The 20,271-nt window shown below is 38.0% G+C and overlaps 1 protein-coding gene across 4 annotated transcripts in view; it reads left to right on the top strand.

The window, feature by feature from the left end:
* The window catches only part of PRRG1 (proline rich and Gla domain 1), a 132,250-nt gene that overhangs the window by 51,505 nt on the left and 60,474 nt on the right, over positions 1-20,271 (top strand). For all 4 annotated transcript variants that reach the window (XM_057718660.1, XM_057718661.1, XM_057718659.1 and 1 more), the window contains one exon: positions 18,046-18,206. In XM_057718660.1, coding sequence (XP_057574643.1) covers positions 18,046-18,206 — 161 coding nt within the window. The remainder of the gene's footprint in view (positions 1-18,045; positions 18,207-20,271) is intronic.

Genomic DNA, 20,271 nt, shown 5'->3' with positions numbered 1-20,271 from the left:
AACCAGCCACTGCAGTGACTTCATAAATAATTCTAATCAACGTAGACCATAAAAATCTGATGCTATACAGGACCTCAGAGGAAGACTTGGTGCTGAGTAGTATAATGAGACGAGTACCTGACATAGAGTCAGAGGCTTGAATTCAAGTTCTACCTCTACTATCTCGATCAAATCCTACCATTCCCCTAAACTAGTTTGTTCTTCTCTGAGATGAGATTAACAACATTCTGCACTATTAGCCTCAGGAGATTGTGGCTGGCATAGTGTGATAATACATATGAAAGCGTGTTGAGACCTCAGAAGTGTAATGGAAGAGTGCAGTGGTATGCTCATTGCTATCCTTATTTAATAAGTATGTCTTCATTGGTTCTGTCTTTCAGTAGTTAAAATGAAGTTATTTGATCAGATGTCTCTATAGGCAGCAGGGCTGGGACTAGGATTGTGCAAGTGACAGAGAGTGCTTCCTTACGTTTATGCTGTAGGTATCTTTCTCGTCCCGTGTTAGTATGGGCCCTACTAGGCAGCCCCAAGGATTATAGATGGAAAATATATTCCTGAACTTTGATGAGCCAGCTTCTGTGTGTTTTCTCCAGTGCTTCCCTGGGGATTCTGGTTCTTTCCTAGCCTTCACAAAAGATACCAATCTCCACCCTCCCTGCAGGGAGGGTGGGGAGGACTCGAGGAGGGGGAGTCAAGGAAGGGAGGGAATACGGGGATATGTGTATAAAAACAGATGATTGAACCTGGTGTACCCCCAAAAAAAAATTTAAAAAAATTAAAAAAAAAAAAGATACCAGTCTCTGATAGTTTAGAAAATTTTTAAAAATGAGTAAATTAAAAAAAACTGGTCAAAGTTCTGGGACTAATCCATGCCATGTCCTAACTCCAAGTCACCTGCCAACAGAACCTTCCAGAGTGACTCATCGTGGTTTGGTCCTCACCTTCTCTCAAGCTTCAAGTGAATTTGGAGAATGTTGTGATGATTGGATTTCATCATGGCCGTATGGCAAAGAAAGCGGCACTGAGCCAGGGCAACACATTCCTCTTGTTTTCATTCTTCCTTTTCAGAATGGTCATCAGGTCATTAGCAGGGAGATCATTTGGTGCTTGCTTTAAAAGGTGCCCCAGCAAGTATTTGTTTAAATGGTCACGCAATTAATAGAGTTCTTGCTAAAGGGCAGGGCATGGTAATGTAATCTGCAAAGATGGGCATGTTTCCAACCTGGAGATGAGATAAGGGAAGTGCTTCAAAAAATGCTACTTTTACAAACACATGGAAGCTTGTAATAGCAGCATTTTGACTATGTTGAACAGTTTAAAAACATCCTAAAACCCTGAATCTCAAAGAATCTATCCTTTACACTCTAAGCTTTACTTAGTTTGTCTGATTATACTTGGTAATTGCTGACACTGTTAGTGAAAAAAAAGATGCTTCTGTGTGCTCTTTTTTTTCCTTTTCTGGCAGTGTACAATGAAGTTTTTAGTGGATTTGGCAAAGATTCTCACAAACATAGCTCAGTGTGTCATACAAAGGGACAGCAGAGGAAAATATCACAAAGACATGGCACTAGCCTCATTAATTAAGGAGCCATTAAAACAAAGAACACAGCTGGGAAACCATACAGTATAGGTGAAAAATTAAAATTAAATTGAGGTGAATTTCTTTTAGTATTCTTTGATATTGGATGAAGAAATCATTCATAAATACACGTTAGAGGAATCTGGGGGTGACGAGAACAGACTTATGTATTTAATTTCTCATTTGGTCACCCACAGTTTCCATTGTATGTGGCGTTGAAATCCCATGTACTATATAAGGATTTAGTATTTAGCTAGAATTTAGTATTTAGGACTCTTATGAATCTATAATTATTTTGATATTAACCAGTATCTATAGAGCATTTCATAACTCATAGATATTTCTCCTTCATTATCTTATTTGAGTTGTAAGAGAACCCTATAATGTAAACAGGGATCATTTTATGTGTTATAAAACTGAAGATGGTGAGGGAAAGTCTTATCTAAAGTCCACAGTTTATAAATGAAGAGTCAGAAGACAAACCGAGGTCTCCTTATGTCATATCCAGTTTTTATTTTCTTCCAGTAAATTGTATGCTGAACACCTTCATCATGAGCAGTGTATACAGTTGATTAAAAACTCAGGAGCTATCTGATGCTGTAAAAGGTGTGGAAGAAAATATTTTCTTAGAACTACGATGTTATTCATATGTTTCTCACAGCATGTGAGAGTGGGCAGATTGGAGAAGAGAAGTGGCTCAGTGTTCATCAGCATTTATGGTAACAGCCAAAACACATGTGTGTCAGATAGTGGAGTGCCTAAAATACCAAAATCCTCTGAGCAGCGGTGGTCCATGGCTGCGGTAATTCAAAGGCAGCAGCAGTGCTTGGCAGTCACCAAGCTAGATAACAAGATAATTCAACTCATAAGCTTGCTGTACACAGCCCACAGTGGGAGGTGCCCAAAGTAAGGGGCCTAAGACACCACTTCCATGGTGAAAGTCACCCTTCTTGATCGATAGATTTTTATATTTGTGGTTTTTCACAAAGAAGAAAATACACCGTGGAACACCAGAAAAGTATGTAGACGACAAGGGGAGATGCTGTTATAAGAAAAGAACAGCATGTATAAATAAAATTATGTGTAAGATTTTAGTAGAGAATTAACATTTTCACAAAGACGAGAATGTGAAGATTTTACAAATGTGTATATATGTAGGCTTACTAAATATTATGTGCATAATACTAGAGAGTATTTATCTGTAATCATCTTCAGATGGAAATTAAAACTTTATCCTACCTCTTCATCCCCCCCCCCCCCCCAAATAACTGGTACATTCATGGTAAAATGACAAAAGTCTCAGTACTCCGCACAGCAATTTCTTTTTTTTTAATTAATTAATTAATTAATTTATGGCTGTGTTGGGTCCTTGTTCCTGCACGCGGGCTTTCTCTAGTTGCGGCGAGCAGGGACTACTATTCATTGCGGTGCACAGGCTTCTCATTGCAGTGGCTTCTTTTGTTGTGGAGCACAGGCTCGAGGCGTGTGGGCTTCAGTAGTTGTGGCACACGGGCTTAGCTGCTCCACGGCATGTGGGATCTTCCCGGACCAGGGCTTGAACCCATGTCCCCTGCATTGGCAGGCGGATTCTTAACCACTGCACCAGGGAAGCCCCCACAAAGCAGTTTCTTGGGAGTTTTCTTGCTAAAAAATTAGCGGGTTGTTGTTTTTGTTACAGTGTTTGAGTAGAATTTGATTTTTAATCGTACCTGTTTTCCATCTGATTTTTTTGTACGTCAGAACACACTTCTCTTACTGCATATTTTAAGTGCTATAGCAGCAATTTATGATATTTATTACTCTAACGTGCAGTTATGATGGCTAATTTCACTGTCTTTACCTTAATAACAAAGCTTCTGGAAGAAATTCATCATGTTTCCTCAGCAATAGCAAACCACAAGATGTACTCCTCTTTTACAAAATAGGAATAATATTTAGCCATGAATCTTCAAAGTGATTAATTTTGCTTTGTTGTGTAGAAAACAATATCCACAGTAGCTGAATGATAGCAGGCAGACAGATCTTATTCATGCAGAATAATTAACATAAAAATATAAAGATACCTTAGCATTTTTTCTGTTTCTTGTCTTTCACTATTTAGTCTTTGGAGATAGTTTTTACCTAGCCTAGTAGGTAACCCTAGATCTATCAATTCTTAATCTGCAAAGTCAGTTTCCATCTTCATTTTCCACACTTAATGGCAACATGCCCTTGACGTCCTAGTATACATGAACCTGTTGTCGTGCTGTAGAGAAAGTGACAGTGCTACCAGTTACAGTCTTTTGTTTATTATTATTAAAACATAGCAGCATCATTCCTTTAGGTCACTGGATGTACGTGGCTCCTTTAGTTCAAAGAACCCAAACACGTCCCCTCCACTTACTAAGACTTAATGGAAGGAAAGAGGGTTTGTAGCTACCACAGTAAGTTTCTAAGCTCTTTGAGTCACTGCTGTACTACTGTTCAGTTGAGGCCAATCCTAAACTTTCATTCTGAGCATACAGCTCCATAGTTTCACACAAGAATGAGTGTTCAAACTGACAAGCCTTGCAGAGTGACTGTCTCATAATGCAGTGCCTAATTTTATTTGACAGCCCCCAGGTTTATAGTTCAAGTGAAGGCACACATTTAAAGACAATTATTTCATTTTCTGGCCTATATTAAATCTGCGAGTCTCTCTATTATGATAGCATATTCATGCCTCTGCAGTTCAGATGATGTCACCAATTTATCGTAAACCCTTATCTAGCTTCATAATTTTATAACAGTAAAACAAATCTGCTTGGGGCTGGCGACAGCCACTATTTTTTCCTGGCAAGTCTTTCCCACCAGAAAAAAAAAATGAGCTTACTATTTAAGGGTCAGGCTGCCTTTTTTTTTTTTTTTTTTTAAACTCATTATAGTGCTTGACGCTTTTTGTGTTTGATGCAATCCTCCCTGCCTTTTACCTATTCAAGAAGAAAATAACTTTGGTAAGTAAGTTTAGAATGGTTTCTCAACTTTAGTACTATTGACATTTTTTTAAAAAATTGAGCAAAACACACAATATAGGCAAAACAATTCACATAACATAGAATTGATCATTTTAAAGTGTACATTTTAGTGATATTTAGTACATTTACAATGTTGTGCAACTATACAGTACCAAAACATTTCCCTCACCTCCAAGGGAGACCCTCATGCATTAAACAGTTAGTCTCTCTTTCTCCCTTTCCCAGGCCCTGGCAACCTGTGGTCCAATTTCTAGCTCTATGGATTTACCTACCCTGCATATTTCATACAAATGGAATAATAAACTATGTGCCCTTTTGTGTCTGGCTTTCTTCACTTAGCATATTTTTTTTTAGGTTTATCCGTGTTGTATTAGTACCTTATTCCTTTTTATGGCTGAATAATATCCCATTGTATGAATATACTACAATGTGATTAGTCATTCATCAGTTGGCAGACGTTTGTGTTGTTTGGCGGTTGTAAATAGTGCTACTGTGAACCTTGATGTACTACAAGTTTTTGTTTGAGTGTCTGTTCTCAATTCTTCGGGGCATACATGTAGGAGTGACTACTGACATTTGGGGCCAGATAAGTCTTTGTTGCGGGGGGCTGTCCTGTGCATTGTAAGATGTTCAGCAGCATCCTTGGCCTTTCCCCACTCGATGCCAGTGGCACCTACCCCTCCAAGTTATGAGAATCAAAAATGTATCCAGACATTGCCAAATGTTCTCTGGGGTGTAACATCGCCTAAGACTGAAAACCACTGATTTAGAATGAAGGAAAGAAAATTGTTAGAGATAAGCCATAAGTAACATATTATGATTTTCACAGAAGTAATCTGAGTCTAAAGGAGAGCCCTAGAGTTGGCCCTCTGTCTCTGCAGGTATCCACGGGTTCCACATCCATGGATTCAACCAAGCATGTATGAAAAATATTGGAAAAAAAATTGCAGAAAGTTCAACAAAGTGAAACTTGAATTTGCTGCATGCCAGCAACTGTTTACATAGAATTTACATTGTTTCCAACTATTTATGTGTCATTACATTGTATTAGTTATTATAAGTAATGTAGAGATGATTTATAGTATCTGAGAGGGTGTGCATAGGTTATATGCAAATACTACACCGTTTCACTTAAGGGACTTGCGCATCTGCAGAATTTGGTATCCATAGGGGGTCCTGGATTGAATCCCCCATGGCTACCGAGGGGCAAATGCATATGGTTGTCAACAGAAATAATCAGTAAACTGATCTGTGATAGGAATCGGAAGGAGTTTTATTTGAGCCAAACTAAGGACTGTAGCCTGGGGAACAGCCTCTCAGATAACTCTAAGGAAACTACTCTGGAGAAGCATGGTTTTCAGCACAGTTTTATATCTTGTCAGAACAAAGAACATCAAAGAAGTCAGGGATCCATTCCTTCAAGATGTCAAAACAACAAATCAGCATGTACACAGGGAGCCAGTATGGCCTAGGCACCTGGGAAGGAAGGGAGTCTTATCATTGAAGGAGTACCAGCTTTGGCAACCCAGGAAGGGAGGCATTTAATCTTTATTTTTAACATGGACATTTTTTGCTTCTGGTCAGTGTGCCCTTTTCTTTAAGGATTAAGGCAGATGCACAATGTATGTTTGATAGGTCACAAACAGGCTGTTTTAGTTAGCATAAAATTCGAATTAAATCATATATAAGCGAGAATGACTTCCCTATACCACAGTATGTGAAATTTTCTTCCATTATGGTTCTAGAAACCAAGGTGTAGTCCTGGTCCTGTAATCAAGCGGCTGTGTCCTTGGATAAGTCACTTAACCTCTGGATTTCAGTTTTCTTGTCAGTAAAATGAAGGGATTGAGATGCATCAGTGGTTTCCACTGTGCTCCATGGAGCACCGGGTTTCCTAAAGGGGTCCCTGAGGAGCCACTATGGGAGAAGGGGAGGAAAAGAGAGCACTACTGATATGTAGTACCTCCCCTTCAGACAGAGCAAGCGAAAGTTTGAATGCTATCATTTCTAGAGCAAATTCACATATAAACAACATTGATTTCACCAGCGAAAAGTCATTTCTGAAATCCATGTGGTAATTAACAAAGGCACTAATTTGTCAATGAGACTCCATTTCTGAAATCCATTATGCTCTGCTGTTGTGCACAGAAGAGAAAGATAGCTGAATACTATCCTTGAATGCTATCTAAAGAACCACTTCTGAAATGTGGCTTTTTGATTAAATGTAGTATGTGTTCTATTAGGACAGTTATTCACTCCTAGCATCTAGATTACAGCTAACTATCATATAGACAGTGCCTTACTGTCTATGTTGACAGATTGTAAATTATTCATTATAACACAGAGTTATGTATTTAAAACTATTTCATGGAGACACAGATGTAGAGAACAAACATATGGACACCAAGTGGGGAAAGTAGGGTGTGGGGTGGGGGGGCGGGGTTGGGGTGGGATGAATTGGGAGACTGGGATTGCCATATATACATTACTAATAAGAAAAAAATATATCAAATTGTACACTTTAAATATATGCAGTTTATTGTATGTCAATTGTATCTCAGTAAAAGTTCTTAAAGAAAAAAAAACTGTGTTTCATATTTGCTGAGTCTCTCTACAGGTCTTTTCCCCCATTAAATGGTGATTGTTATAGATGTTTCCATATTCTTCCATGTGGGACAGAACTGTAATCAGTATAAATCAGATCCATAAGCTAAAAACAACGTTTTATGGTTGTAACAATTATAAACTCTAAGACTAATGATATTCTCGTTGATAATAGTTGAGGCACTAGTGATAGGAGAAATATCTATCTTTGGAATCCCCCTCTTTTCGTAATTCCACCTCATTGTGTGCTTAATTTTGTGCAGATTAGACCATTTTCTAATTCCGTATTTATTTGTTTCCTGTGGGTAAGGCACAGCCCCTAGTCCATACATATCATGTGTTAGAGCACCATACATTGAAGTCAGTTGTTGTAACTGCCAGCAACTTGATTGCTGTCATCTACCATTTCATGAAGATTTTTTTTTTTTTTTTGATAAGGAGTCATAACTTGTAAAACTCCTTCAAAGAAAATTTGGCCTTTCCCTTCCTTTGTGGGAGAATCAATTAGATCATTTCTCTGTATCTCATCATTCCTTACAAAGCGTAAAATCGTTAGACAAGAGACATCTGAATATATGATGTAAAATTTGGCTTTTAGGAAAACCACATTGAGTTAGTAAGACTCACTGTGGGGGCGGGGGGGGGGGAACCGTATTTGTTTTTAAAAAATATTGACTTTATAGACATACATTACCTCTTTTGTCTTCTCTCTTATACAAATCCATTTCTGGCTTTTTCTCCACCCTTGTTCCCGGAAACCTGCCTGTTATCATCTGGCATTTCATTGCATACCTCCGGTAGCACAAAGATATCTTTTTTTAAAGTCTTAGGTAGTGATCATAACCACTACATTGTCCTTAAGAAGCAGGTTCAGGATATTAAAGATATCAATTACTTCTTCTCTCGAACCCTGAGATTCCCCACTCTCACTAGCTCAGTCCTGTAATTTAAAATTATTTTTTAAATATCTCAGTTCTTGAGTGGGTCTCAGCTTCCTAATTCCTGTGAATACATATACTACCTCCCATTCTAACTAAGCTGTAAGTTTGTGACAACCTGTTTGGGCACATGGACACCACTGTACAACAAATTCTGAGTTATAAACATCCAAGCTATGAAAAAAATTAACCTTTAATTTCCACAAATAGGTTACAGTGGTGAAGTACAACTGGGAAATAATCTGTTTTTCTACCTCCGTAAGTAATAGGAAGATGATCCAAATAGGATTTTTTATTTTGCACAATTTTGGTTTTTAGGAAGTGAAATGTCACTTTAGAATTCCAGTGAGACGTTGTTTTTCTAGGGGAGCTTACGTCCATCAGTCTGTGATAAGAAATGCCTATTTAATACCCTTTTCAGCAGGAAAAAACCTTGAAGGCACTGTATGCACACACAACTGAGTAATGATGGTATGAAAATGGCTCTGAAGCAAGAAAACAAGGAATGATGAGTGTGATACTTCATGAGATTTTCTTTTATAGTATATAAATCTGAGCACAGGATTTGGTGGGGAAGGTATCTTATTGACTTTGGCTTCTTGTTTGTTTTTATTGTTGGCTTGGGGGATGGTGGTTGCTTGGCTGGAAAATAGTGTATTCACATCCCCGAAGAATTTGGATGCGATACACTACTCCCACTTAACAAAAATCTTTCCAAGTATAAAACTTCACAGTTACAACTGAAAGGACCTCAGAAATCATATACATACAACACCTTAGGTTCACAGATTAGGAGACAGGCCCAGATATATTAAGCAACAAATGCAGAATCATGCAGCCAGTTTAGTGCCAGAGCTGGACAGAAATCTGCATATCTGACTACAAATTCAGGACCTTTTCACCCTACCATACTCTTCTCTTTGCCTGCAGTTTCATTTGTCTTAATACAGGGTTGGTGAAAGTGATGAATGGATATCGGCTTTCTCAGACGTCAGCAAGATAGTCTCAAAAGGGAGTTTTCATATGCTTAACAGAAGGCTCAGATAATGGATAGCTTAACATCTTATGCAGTCTTTTTTGAGAAATTTTCAACTAAAGAAAATATTAGAGATTTATTCAGAAAAGAAAAATAGCTTCCTGATTAGCATGTGGACTCATTATAGTTTCAGTCTGTGGCACACCAACATTTATACAACACTGTCTAGGAGCAAACTTTCCGTTTGAATAAATACATTTTGCAGATTGCTGATGTTCACCTTTTTAATTAAAAAAAACTTTAAAAACTATTTTTATGGAAATAGTTCTGAAATAGATTGTATACCTTACTGCCTTTGTAAACAATATCCTGAACATCATATGGTCCTTTCTTGGTGACTCAGGTTCACCATCATAAACATAATCATTGACGCCTACAGCTTTGGGAGCTGTTAGTGTGAGCAGGGTTAGGACCTACTCTAAATAACCCTCAAAGGGCTTTCTGTCGCTCTTTCCTCTTGTCTTCAGATTCATCAGCTTTCACTTCTTGTTGCTGTCAGTGTGTTTATCTAGTTCAGCCCACCCCTAGTCCCATCCGCTTCTCAGCTTTAATGTGCAATGAGGCTTTCAAGTCTTGTAAACCAGGCTCGTGGATGAGAGTTTAGTAAATTGATTCTTGATTAGTCTAAGGGAGCTGGGGCTCCCTGTGGGTAAAACAGAAGTTATAATGCATGACCTTGGTCATCTTTTATCTCTAAGTTTATGAGACTGGGTTTATTTGAGTGACTTCTGCATAAATAATGTCTTACTATCCTTAATATCCACAATGATTATGTCAAATATTGACTTAGCTGAACTATCAAATAACCCAAATATCAGTCGAAATAATTTATTTAGTATATTTTGTTATAGCTACTCATTCATGATTCTCTAAACACATCTGTCGTGTATGATTTTCGTTTCTTAATCTGTCCTTCTTAAGAGCTTCTTTGTGATCTATTGTTAAAATTCTCGTGATGATAGACTATCAGCATACATTTGACCAAAATTGAAGTTAATAAAAGTAGGAATATAAGGTATGGTAAAGGATACTTCCTTATGAGTTTCTTACAAAATCAAGTCCTTCTAAATAAGGACCAGAAATAGTCCTTAATTTACATTCTGAAGAATTTAAAAATTTTTTAAATCTCGTGATATCCTCAAAATAGTTATGAATCATCAAAGTAGGCACTACTTGACATTAGGTAATTGAAAGGACCTATGAGACTCATAAGGCTTTAATAATGGCTAAAGGTATGGTGCAGCAGGAGAAAGATGGCTCCTGAGGCCATTTTTAGTCACACAGGATGTGCTTTGTCTTCTAATTGTGCACGATCAAGATACATGCAAGATAACCTTGGTCTCAGGGGAGCCAAGGTACAAGTTTACTGAGAATCTTTGATATCCAATGGTCATATAGCTGAAATTAGACTGCATACCATCACTGCAAACCATCAATCTATACATTTTCAATAAACAGTGTAGACAAGCTAGTACAGAGTGCCTCCAAGGGCTTTAAAGAACGCTTTATAAAGCTAGTACATTTTGTCCCAAACTTGACCAAGGGGACCAAACTTCCAGGCATCCCTAGAGTTAAGCATATAGACTCACTGCAAGTTAACTCTATCCTTGATCATTTATTGTTTATTTTCTAAGTGTATTTTTTTTATCATCTTAGTAAATCTCTTGTTTTTCCTTTAATGGAATAACTGCCACCATGACAGCTGTCATGGTGACAACAAATCACACGCTTGTTTATTGACCTCCATTCTTTGCCAAGTTCTGAGTGAAGCACTTTATGTCCATTACCTCATTTCTAACTATGACATTGGTGCTGTTATTCCACTGTTACAGATGAGGAAGGAAAACTTAGGGTTTTTGCTTTCCTCACATAGCTGTTTGCTTTAACAACTTTTTCTTACTTTCTAAATGTGTAACTGATGTGTACCATTTAACAAGCTTGGGATACCAATGAGATCATATCCGTTACTCAAACAACCACAGCCCCTGTAAATACAAGAATGTCTTTCTTCCCTGACCAACCCTGTTCCCGTGGGAAATTCAAGACCTCTAGGGTTGCACCTTAGGTCTAGAGGAGTACACCCTGCGAGGAGCCATCAAGATGACGGAGTAGTAGGATGTGAAGCTCACCTTCTGCCCCAAATAGAGGAGTGTGCCCTGCCTCCTGCACGGAAGAAAGATAATGGAATGCTAGGTGTATTTGGTGGAAGTCCCCATTCTCTCTTGCTCTTCATGTTCTTGCTGTTGTTGCTGGCATATAGTCTTACATTAAAACCAGGGCACCCAAACCAGGCTTTCCAGTACTCAGGACAATTCCAAGGACAATAGAGGAGTCACTTCATGAACTGAGGCATAGGTTGCCCAGACGGGGCTGGTAGTAATTACCAACAGCACTGGGAAAAGAGGAGGGCACCTTTTTACCCAGCATTTCGCTCACCTGTGCTTACTCCATGACACAGGAGGCCTGATTGCCCCGTGTTCTGGCTACCTAGTGACCCTGTTGTTTCAGTTCTCATCTCCCTGGCCTCTTCCCCAAGCAAGCTCACAGAACCAGAGTGGCTAACCGAGGGAGACCTACAATTGAGGGGTGTGGGGACTACACTGTATTCTTTTCATGCCAGCTCTTATCAGGGCCACAGTAACCCATGTGACAGGTTTCAGTAACTTTAAACTTTTAAAAGCGATCACAGTTTCCTTCCTCAGAGAAGGAACTTCCCAGGCCATTCAAGCTTGGTGTGCCAGATGGATTTGGGAGAGCAGTGGCAGGACTCCATCAGTCTCCAGAACCCCTACGTCAGAGGTTCCCAAACTTTCTGAGATAAAGTGCCCTTAGTGGTTGCAGTGACTTTTTCACAGCAGCCACAGGCCAAAAGAAATGCCTAATAGTTCCATATATTATGTAATTAGCTCCATCCAACTTAACAGGTATTTATATACTGACAGCTTGGTAGCCATTTGAAAAAAATAACACAGGCATACCTCCTTTTACTGCACTTTGCAAATATTGTGAAGGTTTGTGGCAACCGTGTTGTCAGGTGATAGCATTTTTAGCAATAAAGTATTTTCTAATTAAGGTATGTACATTGCTTTTTTAAGACATAATGCTATTGTATAGTTAATAGTCTATAGTATAGTGTGAACATAACTTTTATATGCACTGGGAGACCAAAAAACTCATGTGACTCGCTTTGTTTCGATATTTCTATCTTAAATAGCCATGCAGTTACTTACTAATTGGATGTGTGTACCTGTTGGGCACCGCACAACTTCTCAAACCTTCTCACTTTTTGTCAAACACAACACTTGTGTTTTGTTTTTGTCTAATCACAGCCGAAAATCCAGCTTCACAAAGGAGAGGAATGTAGAACTATCTAATAATGAAACTGTGAATTACCTTAAGCTCATAGTTTGGTGTCCAACAGATGTTAAATATCAATGCATTTCTCCAAAAATGTAAAATATCCTGCACATTCTTCACGAATTCGCAGCAGCACCCTGGGGGGCCAAGGTGCTAGTTCCTGGCCAAGCCAGAAGGCATCTCTCTGTGCCCTCTTCCCACAGCAGTAGGTGTCCAGCTGCTCTCCTTCTACGTAACTATTTGGGCAAATCAATGGTTCTTTCAGAACAATAATGAAAAATGTGCTCCAAGGGGAACCCAAACAGAAGTATTGTTACAAATTTCAAAACGTAGTTTCTCTTGCTAAAAGGATATTCAAGTGCCATCTCACTAGCAACTTTGCGGTAAATGTGTTGATTTCATAATCATATATTCAGTTTGCAGTGCTGCTTCATAATTAGAGGCATGGTCCATGGTTTCCCAGCTTCTAGTCATTCAAATGTCAAGTTTCTCCCATTCTGCCTTTTCCTTTATTTCATGCTTATTGAATCATGTTTTGTACCAAGGTCTTTACTAGGTGTTATGAAAGACAGAAGCTGGATCAAAATATTAATGATACATGAACCCTGCCCTCAAGTCTTGAGGGGGAACCAGATGGGCATACCAAAAATTATAATGAAACTTTACTATACTTTAGTTAATTGCTATAATTGAAGTATACATAAATACTAAGAGTCTGTAGCACCTCTGTCTAATGAAGTGGGGAGTAGAATCTGGGGAAGGTTTTTTAGAGGATGTTACATCTGAATGGAATAGGAGTTTGCTAGGCAGAGGAAATATTAGGTACAGAATTATGGAGGCATAAAAGAACGTATAAGAAGAATGGTAAGATTTGGTTTGACTGAAGAATAAGGTACATGATGGGTATAGTGGCCAAAGAGATCACCTGTATTTCACATCTGACCCTTTCTTTCCCTTCCTGTTGCCACCATTCTAATGCATGATCTCATTATTTCTTAACCTGGTCTATTGTAAGTAGCCTTTTTCCTGGCCTTTATCCCTCCATTTTCTCCTCATCCTACCCCCAAATCTGTTGTACTTATACATTTTTCTAGGTTATTCTCCACCAAGTATCAGTCTAAACTCTTGAATGCTGTCAAATAGTTTAAATATCTTAGCCTAACATTAAATGCCTCCATGACCTGGCTATCAGCCCCTTTCTGGTTTCATTTCCCTCTCTTCCTCTTTGGAATCGTGTACTCTGGCCCTCATTTATAGCTGTAGGTTTATTCGATTTCTCACTGTTTTGTTTTCCTAGGGGGTCTTTCCTCACCATCTTTGCGTATCCCAGTCCTGCCAATTTTTAAAAGGTCAGCCCAAATGTACTTTTCACTTGTCCTTCTCCAGGTCCCTCTCCCATCTCTAAACATACCTACCCAGTAGAAGTATGCCTGCCTGCTGATCTCAAGGAGTATCTACCTTGTTCATCTTGCATTAGAACTGTTTGTATATCTTTTTTATCTTCATCATCTCTTGCACTGAAAAGCTTGAGGGCAAAGGCCGTCTCCTACGCATCTTTGTGACTTGTCATATCTCATTGTGCATAGTCTCTGTTCAGTAAATATGTCCTAAAGAAAGAATTTTGTTTACCTAAAAGAAAAGTGTAAACATTTGCAACTGTAAATAATGGCTCTTTCAGTGAATTCAGACCAAAGATTAGAGAACTGATTAGATAAGTGGAATAGGGATTTTCCACGTGGGCTGTTAATTTTCAGGCCTTACCATCTGCTGTTTTTCAGCAAACATATAGACATGACTTCACCTAGATAAAGATTTTGGCATTAAAATATTAGTTTTAATATGCTGCAATGCATTAAAAATAACATGACTACATATTTTGGTTTAAGGCAGTAATTTAAGGAGTTACTTAAGAAGTCATCTTATTTCATCTATTTTTGTTCTTTTGAAGAGAAAGCATGGATGAGCTATTTATTTTGAAATTATGAAAAATAGTTGTTTTTTTGAATTAATATACTTATTTTGTGGTCAATTATGTGTTTATCAGTCTTAGAGTTTAAATATTTTCTTTAGTAAGCATGTTTCCTAACTGAATCTAAAGAAAACCAGCTTAGGTTTTTCTTTATGTCCTTTAATGAGAAAAGGACGTGTTTGAATAACACAGTGTTGTGTTCTCAGAGTCAATTTACTTTCTGTATACTTGCCACATCATGTCATCTCTGATGAAGGCACACACTGATTCTGGACAGCTGTGGGGTAACTCACACATTTTGATGAGAAGGAGGTAGAGGGAAGTAATCAACTTTAGTTTCAAACATTAAGTCCAGACACAAGCCCTTGCATCATGGACATTGCCCAGTGTTTTAGGGAGAAATAACCTGATCTTATCCTATAGATCCAAGCTGCCACCTTTCCCTTTATTTTGTTTCCACATAGAAAGAATTCCAATTCTGATATCACCCATTAGATTTCCAAATTACTTTGATGAGGACTGGCAAATACTCTGTCACAACTTCCTATTCCCTAATATATGGCAGACATAACTAATCTGTAACGATATCTTTCCTACAGGTCGGATTCTTACTCTAGGTGGTATCTTCTAGTTGACCACATTTGGCAAGAGCGATAAAATCTGCTTGCCAGCTTATTCCATCTAGAGTTCTCAATATTTCATCACGTTGCCTCCCAGTAAAAGCAATACAGAGAAGGTATTTTGTGGAATGCTCTTGGTAATTTGAATAGGCTGGAATTAGAAAGGCTGTGTCCTGCTGTACATTATCTTACAGTCGCTTAACCTTCTGAATTAGTCTGCTTTCTGGTTTCAAGAGTTAGCTGTTTTCTTTGACCCCTTTTTCCACGGAGATAGTGTATAACATTTTCTCTTAGGAGAATTTAGGTTGTTTTACCTCTTAAAAGCTTAAAATACGTTATTATTAATTGGTTTATTTTCAAGAAAACTGTCCCAAAAGCCAAGCATGCCTTAGACTTTATTGACATATCTATTGTGTCATCAACAGATGAATGGATAAAGAAGATGTGGCACATATATACAATGGAATATTACTCAGCCTTTTTATAAAAAGGAATGAAATGAAGCTATATGTAATGAGGTGGACAGACCTAGAGTCTTGTCATACAGAGTGAAGTAAGCCAGAAAGAGAAAAACAGATATTGTATGCTAACTCATATATACGGAATCTTAAAAAAAAATGGTACTGATGAACCCAGCGACAGGGCAAGAATAAGGATGAAGATGCAGAGAATGGACTGGAGGACATGGGGTTGGGGGGGGGCGGGGGGCGAAGGGGAAGCTGGGATGAAGTGAGAGAGTAGCATAGACATATATACACTACCAACTGTAAAACAGATAGCTAGTGGGAAGTTGCTGTATAACAAAGGGAGATCAACTTGATGATGGGTGATGCCTTAGAGGGCCAGGATAGGGAGGGTGGGAGGGAGTCTCGGGAGGGAAGGGATATGGGGATATATGTATAAATACAGCTGATTCACTTTGGTGTACTTCAAAAGCTGGTACAAGAGTGTAAAGCAATTATATTCCAATAAAGAGCTTAAAAAAAAAAAAAAAAAGGAAGCCGATAGCCCTGATTAGTTTTGTACTTGTCAGGCCACCCTCAGTGTAGAATACAGTGTTTTATGAGATAAAGATGGTACAGAGACGCCTATCTATTTTATGTGACCAATGGATGAAGGAACTAGGCATGTTTATCCTAGAAAAGAGAAGCCTCACAGGAAATCAGTTACTGTCTTCATGCATTAGTTGGCCTATTATACGGAAGAGAATTGTTTGTCATTGGCATAAATAAGCCCAATGGCTAGGAAGTTGTTAATTCATTGAAATGTTCCTTGAAAAAGGGCTCCATAGTCAAATAAATATGACACATGCTTGTGACATGTTTTCTGGAGATTTAAAATATATATTAAATGCATATTAAGGATCCTAAAAAGTCATGCAGTAAAAGATCTTTTTAAATTTGTTAATCCCAGCATTCCATAAACACCTTCCTCAGAACTAGTTTTCTAAGGAGCTCCCATTTGAGTAGTGGTTTCAAACTGTGGGAGTGGGACCAGCAGCACCAGCATTACCTGGGATCTTTCTAGAAATGCAGCTTCTTGGCCCTACCCCAGACCTGTGGAGCCAGAAACTCTGGGAGGTAGGCCCAGCAATATGTGTGATAATAAGTCCAACAGGGGATTCTGATGCTGCTAAACTGTGAAAAGCACTGATAGAAAATTCTACTATTACTCTCCAACTCAAGAGCACCCTTTTATTTTTTCATTTTTAAAGATTTCTTCTAATGTTATTTTATGACTGTGATTCATTTTTATCGATGGTTACCCTTCTGAGGTACAGAAGGAAGGAAATACTTATAGAAAGCCTACCATAGTTTTCAGTGTCGCCATGTAATTGATATCAAGTTGGATACTTTAAAAAATCCTAAATAATGAATCCCTATCTTCTGAAAAGTGAAATACACATTTCTGAAGTGAGGTAAACCTTAAATTCAGTGCTATTGTTGCCATTTTTAAAAGAGCATTTACTGTTTTCCTTTTACTTCAAAATGTCTTTTGCAAAATGTAGACTTTTTTAAATTTTCAGTATCTCAGAGGATCTGCACTGTGCCATCTCTCATGTCAAAGGTCTTTAAGATTAGGGAATTTTCTAATTGCTTTGCGTTAGCAGAGATTCAATTCTGGTGGCATTCTATTTATCTCTCCAAACAAGCATAACAGTTTTAGAAAAATGGAATTGGAGTATAGTTTAAAATGAACCTGTATGTAAAAATAAAAATAACTCCCCATGAGTATGCATATAACCATTGCCTTATTTTACTGGGTATAATAAATGTGCATTTTGAATGTTTATATGAAATGCCCCTATAAGTCATGCAGAACAATTTTCTTTTTCTGAAGAACACTGAAATGGGGTTAAATATATTAAAGTGTCAAAATATATTTAAATGCATTGAGAACAAAATTATTATTAATATACCCTGGAGTATATTATGGCCAAATTTATCTTAATATCTTGATATTATTTTGTCACCTCTTCCTTTCATGTTCTCTGGGTTTATATAATTAGGTCAATTGGAGTTTTATTTATTTTTAGGGGGACAAAGACTGGTAGTCCACAGACTAGATTTTGATTTCATTGCTGCTGCCTAACAGCAGAACGCCTGGGGGCATCCTCTTACAGTAATGAGTATAAGTACTGGTATCATTATTGCTATATTTAAACACCTATGGTTGGCAGGAATGTGCTGAAGTCCGGATGTAACATCGTTAATCATGTCACTGTCCCAGCCCAGGGCAATTGCTACTGAAAGGACACACTCACATGATGAGGAAGACAGCAGATGCGGTTGTTGAGAGCTGAATGTCACTTCATTGCTGACCTAGAGAAAGAGGTTTAGGGTGTTGGCTATGTTTTTAAAGAGTATCTAGCAGATTTCATCTTGTATATTAACTTTCCACACGTTTTTTTAATTACAATTTTATGCTTATTATTATATCTCTTTTTAGTTTTCCTCACAGGAGAAAAAGCCAATTCAGTGTTAAAACGCTACCCAAGAGCTAATGCATTTTTTGAAGAAATGAGACAGGGCAACATTGAACGTGAATGCAAAGAAGAAGTCTGCACATTTGAAGAAGCAAGAGAAGCTTTTGAAAATAATGAAAAAACTGTAAGTATATTGGCAATCTTTTAAAAACGTTCACAGATTTGCCTACTTTTGTGGTGTATATTTGAAAGCTGCATTCCCAGATGTGTGCCTTGCTATCATTTAAAAACTACCCTCTCAAAGAACTAACTCTGAACGCAACCTCTAAGAATACTCGGCGGGTTGGAGGCCTAGGTTCACTTCCCTGTGTGCTGGTCTGTCCGAGGGCTCCATTTCCATAGGACCCTGCTGAGCTGAGATTGATCATCTGAGCAGGGGGCAAGCATGTTTTACACAAGGCTTTGTTCGCGACAGTTATAGATACCATCATGACCATACCGTGCCTGATCATGGAGAAAGTTCAGAGGAAGCTGATAAATAGTGATGCTGTTTTAAAACGCTTTACTTCTACAAAAGAAAAGACATATCAGAACTCCCCTCCCCACTCTGACAAGATACCTCTTCACCTCTCTTTACTCTAGACCAAATGCTTTTCGAGGAGAAGAGGGATGAGAAAGCACAAGGCAGTGGTGTACATTCTTTGGAACTGCTTTACAGTAGGAAATGACATTAACCAGAGGTAGCCATTATGTAAAGATCCATTCCTGTATGCTGACCATGAAAGTAACACTGCATGTGAAACAAGTGATGTCAGATGTGCTAAAGGGACATCAGATAATCTCAGGAGCAGTGGATGCAGAAGTTTTAAAGAAGAGGATTTATTCTCTTGTTAGGTAGAGATGGATCCAGTGGGTAAGCGGAAGGAGTTCAAGGACAGATGATCAGAGAGGCAGCGAGGCTAGATTCCACTGTGCACAGCAAAGGCAAAATTAGTTTATAAAATGATAAGCTGTGAGCATCGTGGTTTTTAAATCTTAAGTCCCACAGTTAAAAACAGGGAAAATAATATATCACCCGTGATGCCGTCTTGCAACCACAAAACACTGTTGGCTTTTTAATTTCTTTCCAGCTGTTTTCTTCTGTATCTGCTTACTCCTTGTGAGTTTTTTTTTTTTTACATTTTTTTCTTCTTATTAATACACATTCATTGTAAAGAAATTGAAAGTGTAGTAAAACATTTAGCGCTGTCAGTTTTATAATTTTGGTATTTATCATTCTAGCCTATTTTTAGTACATATTTTTTAATAAGAACAATAGGATTATGCTATAAATAGTGCTTTGTAGCATGCAGTTTTAAATAAAAAACTAGCTCATGTACTTAAGCGAAACTTGGTTTTTGATAGTGTGTTTTCCCAAAAAATACAAATTTTAGATATTCTACTGTGGTTTTCATAAAGCTTATGGCTTTTTATCGTGCTTTACCATTCTCCTTTAAAGGACAAGTAAGAACTTTAGTGGGAAGATACTTTGAAACTATGTAAATATTCTGTTTAAACTTCTACCCACTAGTTTTAGCCTCTGCTGTTGATAGTTCTGGACTGAATCAATTAAATTCTAGTTTAATATAATGCTAATGGTGAATTTCTAACTCCATCATTCTATGTACATGTGTTAGTTGGCATTCCACTGTGGGCAGGAACTTCTTTCATAAATCATTTTATTCAGTGAGTTATAATTCATTGCTGTCAGTGTTTTGATCAAATTGTCTCAAATTTGGCTAATGGAAATTTCTTCAAACTGGCTTCTCTGTCTCATTTTTAAAATGTCCTTATCCTTTTTTGAGCACTTTTTTACTTTTTGGCCCAGAAAGGTGCTCCAGGATAATCTTGTACTTTCCCTGCCCCAGTCTTGGAATTGGTTGTTTCTCTGAGGAGCCTTACTTACTCTGAGTTAGGAATAATATTTAGAAACCAAGATCTGGGAGCGAGAGTGTTCTCATTGCTATCAGAATATCATTGCTTCTGGGCCGTCCATCAACAGAGCTAGGAAAACAGTTACACACATATATGCATATAAATGTGTGTATGTGTATGTGTGGTGTGTGGACTTGCATATTCATCCTGCTGATCTCCTGCTCCAATACCCCTCAGGGTTCTTCTTTGTTTTCCCCATTCTGTATCTGTAGGTGAGATGTAGATATTCTCTGTAGATACTCTTCCACAGTGAAAGCCCTGACTCTCAATAACAT

This window comes from Hippopotamus amphibius, chromosome X, assembly GCF_030028045.1.
Source record: "Hippopotamus amphibius kiboko isolate mHipAmp2 chromosome X, mHipAmp2.hap2, whole genome shotgun sequence".
Classification (NCBI taxonomy): Eukaryota; Metazoa; Chordata; class Mammalia; order Artiodactyla; family Hippopotamidae; genus Hippopotamus; species Hippopotamus amphibius.
Note: the sequence above shows the minus strand (reverse complement) of the source record. Positions and strands in the feature narration are given on the sequence as shown.